This window comes from Teleopsis dalmanni, unplaced genomic scaffold, assembly GCF_002237135.1.
Source record: "Teleopsis dalmanni isolate 2A unplaced genomic scaffold, ASM223713v2 unscaffolded_contig_1710, whole genome shotgun sequence".
Taxonomy (NCBI): domain Eukaryota; kingdom Metazoa; phylum Arthropoda; class Insecta; order Diptera; family Diopsidae; genus Teleopsis; species Teleopsis dalmanni.
The window spans coordinates 1-6974 of NW_024033092.1; the positions used below are offsets into that span (position 1 = coordinate 1).

At 29.0% G+C, this 6974-nt stretch overlaps 1 protein-coding gene across 1 annotated transcript; it reads left to right on the forward strand.

Moving 5' to 3' along the window:
- Positions 1-519: 519 nt before the first annotated feature.
- Positions 520-5972, forward strand: LOC119664275 (dystroglycan-like; the record flags this gene model as incomplete). Its single annotated transcript, XM_038073804.1, has 7 exons — positions 520-582; positions 634-1007; positions 2099-2298; positions 2356-3309; positions 3507-3698; positions 3797-3958; positions 5851-5972. Coding segments are annotated over 7 exons (2067 nt in total), but the record flags the coding sequence as incomplete, so codon positions are not given.
- Positions 5973-6974: the final 1002 nt, after the last annotated feature.

The window sequence follows — 6974 nt, forward strand, 5'->3', positions numbered from 1 at the left end:
AAGTGATTTTTTGCACCTTTTATTTTAGCAATCCGCAATGCCAGAACGTTGTTGCCCAAGACCTCGTAATCACACCTAATTCCATTATCCATACATTGCCTAGATTTTGTCTTGTATGATTTATATTTTGTATACCAATATTCTACTCCTCTAAATATATTATATATACAATGTAAAAAGAATAAGAAAATAAGTAAAAACACACTTTCTTTCTTTCTTTTTTATACTTTGCCCATATTAAAAACAAAATTGCATTTGTCCATCACATACATATTCATACTTGCACTATAGATTTTGTGTTGCTAAATGGATTTTGTTATGCTTGTTCACTTTTTCACTTTTGTACACATTTTTTTAGTAATTATATATATAATATATGTATTTCTTTATGTGTCCATTTGAATTACTTTTTATTAAATTGTCAACACTTCAAGTTTTTATAGCATGTTTCTAATATTTCTTAATTTAATTACAAACATTGTCATTTTAATTAAAATATTTTTATTATAAATAATATAGAATGAATTAGAAGCTACTTCCTTGTCACCCAATCCGGAAGAAGTGAACGCCAGCCATGCAGTGGTAAATATATTCAATATTTTGTTAATAAATATACTTAATATCTCATTTTAGAGTTCATCTACACCCAAAACAGTTGATATTAATGAATCTGGCACATCATCTTCATCACCGTCGTCGTCGTCGTCTAGTACACAATTGGGCACCACTCCTACATCTGCAATGACTGACACAACATCTCCTGCAACATCATCCACAGAATATATCGAACCTAAAGTGGAAAATTCACCACCTATGATTAGAACACGTTTGCCGAAGTATGCTGTGACTTCAGGAAAATCTTTCGTTTTTACAATTTCTGACGATACATTCTACGATAGTGAAGATTTTACCAATTTACGTTTAGAACTTACAGACAAAGATGGTCATGAGTTGAGACCTTCATCTTGGCTACAATTCAATGCTGAAACGCGAGAACTTTATGGATTGTAAGTTAAAATTTATATAGTAGTGATTGTCACAATAAAATAGTGGCTCGCTCATATAGTCCTTCTTTTAAATGCATTATGCATTATCATAAGTTTCGATTTTCTGGTGCAAATACCAGATTTTTGAAATAAGTGGTTAGTAAGTTTCAGTTGTGGTTTTTGATAAATGTCACAGAGTCAGATTCGTCTGTGTTCTAAGTACAATTTGTATGTTTATACAATTTTTTAAATTGAAAGAATTACTGCTTTTATTATGTAGTGAAAAACTATAGTACATCATTATAAGAAGATATGTGTTCATCTATTTAGATTTTTTTGAGAAAATGGATTATGTGGTTATAAATTGGAACCGATTTTGAGAACCTGCAACGCTCAATTTTGTGCGAATGTCAGAATCCTGAAATAAGTGGTTAGCAACTATCAGTTGTTGATTTTGATAAATGCCACTGAACTAGACACGGTTGTGATTGGAAAGTTAAATATAACAGTTTTGTCTGTTTATTGATTTTTTTTATAATATAGGAATTACTAGCTTTGTTTTAAAATTTAGTACGTCAATAAGACATATTTTTGAATCCTAATTGTACATATATAAAAAATATACAGTATAGTATATTTATATTTATTAACATAAAATATTCTGTTATATCATATATAAGAAACAAAAAATTAATAGCACATATAACTTATTTTAAACATATATTTATCTATGTTGTTTATAAGATTGATAAAGTTTTATAGGTATATTTAAAAATGGCAGACTTTTTTAATTTAAAAAATATGTATAAAATCCTTTAAAAATACAAAAGAAAATGTTTTGTTGCCACAAATCTCGCTATTAAAGTCACTCTGTGGCTAAGTATATTGTTTTTTAAATTCTACATATGGGTTGTCCAATAGAACTATTTTCGTACACTTCATAATGAAATGTAACAATCTTGCCAGGTCTGGGCATTTGCAAAGGAAGTGTTCAGTTGTTTTTTACTCTGCATTGTTGCAGGTTTGAATAGTAGTGAATTCGATAAGTGAATATTGATATGAATGTGTTCATTCTGCAATATATTTAACATATAATTTATTACTCTTTGCAGACCTCTCGAAGACGCAGTATCTAAATATCAATATCGTTTATCTGCAACAGATTCGGGCAATGAATCAGTTACTGAAATGGTTGAAATGTCCGTGCAACAACATCGTGGAGTACGCAGCGTAAATCACGAAATTAATATTGCTCTTAATATTAATGTAGAAAATGCAAACAGTGTGGATTGGAAAATAAAGTTAATCAAATGTAAGTTAAAAATTCTTATTGAAAAGTGAAAATTAATTTATAAATATTTTCATTTAGCTATTGCTACTACACTGGATGATAGCTCAACAAATTCTATTGTAGTGCGAGAAATACGTCAAACACCTACGGATCCTCATACTGCAACATTTGTCTATTTTAATGAAACTTTACCAACAAATGAATGTCCTGAGACTGAGTTTAACAATTTGATAAAACGTTTGGATGCTACTCGATTAAACGATTTAGTTTATCCTAAACTAAGTGTAAAATCTATAACTGGACAATTAATTGGAGCTTGTGAAAAGCAACAAATTTCGAAAAATAAACCAGTAACACATATAACTAAAAACTCACCACCTATGCCACGTAACCAAGTAGATCGTGTAAATGCTACAGTTGGACATTTACTTGTATATAAAGTTCCAAGTGATACCTTCTACGATCCAAATGATAATGAGCTAACACTTACGTTAAGAACAAAAGATAATAAAGAGTTAGGTGCAAGACATTGGTTGCAGTTTGATTCAAAAAATCAAGAATTTTATGGTATTCCTAAAAGTGGCGACATTGGTTCTGAAGAGTATTTATTAGTAGCTGAAGATAGTGGTGGCTTGAGTGCTACAGACGCGCTAGTTGTAGTTGTTAGCCATGCAATAAAAAAAGAATTTACTGTGTATTTTAAAGCACATTTAGCTATACGCCATGAACAGTTTAATGCTGATTTACAGCGTAAATTTGTTGAACGAATTTCGCAGTTATTCGGTGACCATACTACACAGAATATACAAATTCGATCTGTAACAACTCAACATGTTTCTGACAGTACAATTGTAAACTTTTATAATACAAGTTTATATAAATCGCATAATCGCTGCTCAGAAGAAGATATCGAAGCAGCACGTAATGTCTACTTAGTGCAAGAACATGTAGTTCACAATCGTGTAAAGAAGGTGTTTGGTCCAGAATTGAATTTAACAGATATGCAAGTTAATAACATGGTTTCATGTCATCGTAAGTTCATACCGAAGAACAAAATATCTGTGGCGCACGTATCTTGTAAGCACAATAACACATTTTCACATTGGTACACCTTAACAAGTTTCTTTGAATGAGTTATTCATGTGATAATGTGTTCTTGTGTTTGCAAGGTTAGTGCTGCTCATATTTTATAAATTATTTAATAAATAAATTTGTTTTATTTGCAGCAGACCTTGAAATACCACATCGTGAATTCATACCTACAAAGACTGAGGAACCAAGTCTTAAATCATCATTTGCTGACCATTACATGTACTCAGTCATTCTACCAGCTGTTATAATCATTTCTATGATTTTGATTGCCGCACTTGTAGCGTTGTGTCTTCACCGACGACGTCACAAAAGTGGTAAAATGGAACTAGGTATGATATTATGACAGTATTTTTTTAAATAACAATTAAATTTTTTTTAAATGCTTTTATCTTCTACAATTATTAAAAAAATACTTTTCTGTGTTAAGGTGATGAAGAAGAACGAAAATCGTTTAAAACTAGGGGCATACCAGTTATATTTCAAGATGAATTAGATGAAAAACCAGAAATTGGCAACAAAAGTCCTATTATTTTAAAAGATGAAAAGCCACCATTGTTACCGCCATCATATAACACATCAAACATGAATGGTAAATATTGAGAGTAAAATTTTTATAAATTTTTTTTGTTAAAGATATAGATACAAATCTATATACACCAGTAAAAGAAATTTACATCATATATGCATATAAATATAAGTCACAAATTTTTACAGATAATAATAATATTCACATAATAACTAATAAGTACCTTGAATCAGGGTTTGAATTGCTGAAATAAGCATAATTTACAGCAATTTAAACTCTGCCTTTGTTCTAGTATAAAAAATCCCTATCGGATATTTATAGAATTAGCGAAAATCAAATAATCGTCGAAGTGTTTGTGACATTTACATTGACATGTATATAAAAAATATAAATTAAATTAAACATATAAGAAACTTTTAATTTAAAAATCTACAATAAAACTATATTAAATTAATTGATCAAATTATTAATATATTGCAAAACATCTTAGTAATCGAAAAATTACTCGAATTAAAATTCTGCTGGAGTAATTGAGCCAAGAACTATATACTCTTATTGAGAATTTATATTATAATTATAAATTTTTAATTATTATTTAAATTAGTTATAAATATTTTTTTGTCATTTATGATTTCATTCGATCTTAAATCACGAAATTGAGGCATGATTTCAATTTATCGGGAACGAATGTATGATAAATGTTAAAACAAAGACATGCCTGTTTGTGTAGCCCCTTAAATGAGTGCTGAACGGCTCTTGGTCATCAAGTGCGACGAGTTGTAAATTTAAACTTCAAACGCATATTGCATGTTGATAATCCTCTTGTAGAATATAAAATATTTCTTGTAAAAGAACTGAACCAATTAGTGTCCAACTGCTGTATCTTCTTACGTGCCACACAGTTGGACATCCCAATGACATCATATTTAGTAGAGTCCTGCCTGCAAGATTCATTCGTCGATTTCTTTCTTCATATCATGGATATATCGATGCCTATTGTAGCGGAGCTAACATCAGTAAATTCGATAATAAACAAGAACTAATAGCTCTCCAAACATATACAGTATTCTCTTGCAGATTTCGGTTGCACTGCAACAAAGCTTTCAATAGCCCTTACTTAATATCTCTCAGAAAGATCAACACCTGCCCTATAGAGCAAGATAAACAGTAACTTGTCGCGCATAATTACGTTAATTCCCAATGAGTGTCCTAACTGCAGGGTTACGGATTTTCATAGAGACAACAACATTGAGCAATTTTTTCTACCAATAAATTGACCTGTTAAAGGCGTTGTTTTTTGTAATTATTTTAAAAGTGCTGGTGGCGTGTGCAGAGTTTTATCTTAAATCTTGATATCTCCAAAAGAAGTTTTACCGGTAGTTAGCATAATGGATAAAGTTCCACAAAATAGCTATAGCTAAATAGCTTAATGCTTTATCGGTAGTTAGCATAGTGGATAAAGTTGCACAAAGTAGCTGACTCTATTTAAATTTGTTGTTAAATGAGCGTGGTCGGGAAAGGGAAAGCGCCAAATTAATTATTTGGTTTACTCGTATTTATCTGGTATATTAGTTTTATGTATGTTAATAGTTTAAATGTACATATATATCCTATTAGAATTATAATATCTAGTTTTTACATAAATATATGTATATACTATAGTTTCCAATTTAATTACAAAAGATTAAAGCTTTGAGTATTTTGATGTTTGATATTTTTGGTGTTATACGTATTGTATAATAAAAATATTAAAATGAAATAAAACTTGCCTATCTTCGACCAATTCAAATATTTTAAAATAATTAAATTTTTCGATTGAAGTCGTCGAATACTCGAGGAAATTCGTTTAAACTTGAGCTGCTCAAACATCGTAATACTCGAACACTTTAAAGCACTGATGTATATATACCCACATAGATATTTCCATATTTTAATATATTTTTGAATATTTTTAGGAGATAATGATGTTGACGAATACGTACCACCGCCAGCTGTTGTTGTAGGTGGCCGGGAGGCCCGAGGGAAATCACCAGCCACACCATCATACAGAAAACCCCCACCATATGTTTCGCCATAAAAAGTGTCAAAATATTATTATAAATGGAAAACAACTTTAATCAACTTTACTTAACTGAAGCAAATATTTAAACTCACTTTATTTCACTACTTAAACAAATTTTGTATGAGAGAAAATTAAATATATTAAAGTTACAAATAACAATTCTAAATTATCGACAAAACAATATTAAAAGTAAAAAATGGTATCTCAATGCCAAATATATATATACATATAACTATAAGGAAATGAAATTTTCCCCACGCATCTCTAAAAACAAAATAAATCTAATGTAATTTAATAACAATCATAGTTTTCGCAACTAAAAAACCAACGGAAAGGTAATTCATGGGAAGCCTAAATTAGTGTTTAAAGTGAAATAAGAAGAAAGTCTTGTTTTTTATTTATTTTTGTGAAGTTAATCAATTGTTTTATGTATTAATTTGCAAAACAAAGAAGTATAATTTTTATTAAAATTTCTTTTATGCATATTTATTGTAATTAAGCTTAATTAAGAAAAGAGAGTTAAACTAATAAAATATACGTCTTGTAAGCTAAGCAGCTTTAAAAATGAAAATAAATCAGTCCCCTCCCAATTTTAGTAGTAAGAATTAAAATTTATACACATATATTTTTATTATTATGATTATGATTAATATTATTATTATTACTCTTATTATTTTGCGTAGGTTAAGGCGGTATGTTTTTATACGAAATTAAATTATTTAAAACTATGTTAAACACTCGATAAAAATGCATTTGTAACTAATTTTTAACTAATTGTGTATCTCGTATTTATAGTTTTTTTAATATTATTTGACTTGATATTAAATATTTTATAAATTGACTACAAACTTAAAACTTTTAACTTCAGTTAGCTTGTTTTTAAATAGTTCACTTAGGTTAAATATTTTTGTCGGTATTAAATTTGCCATATTTTCATACAAAACATGAAGGAAAGTATTTAATTAATTGTATTTCATAGAGACCAACCGTGCTTCCCTGTTACTTACAATTTTTGTA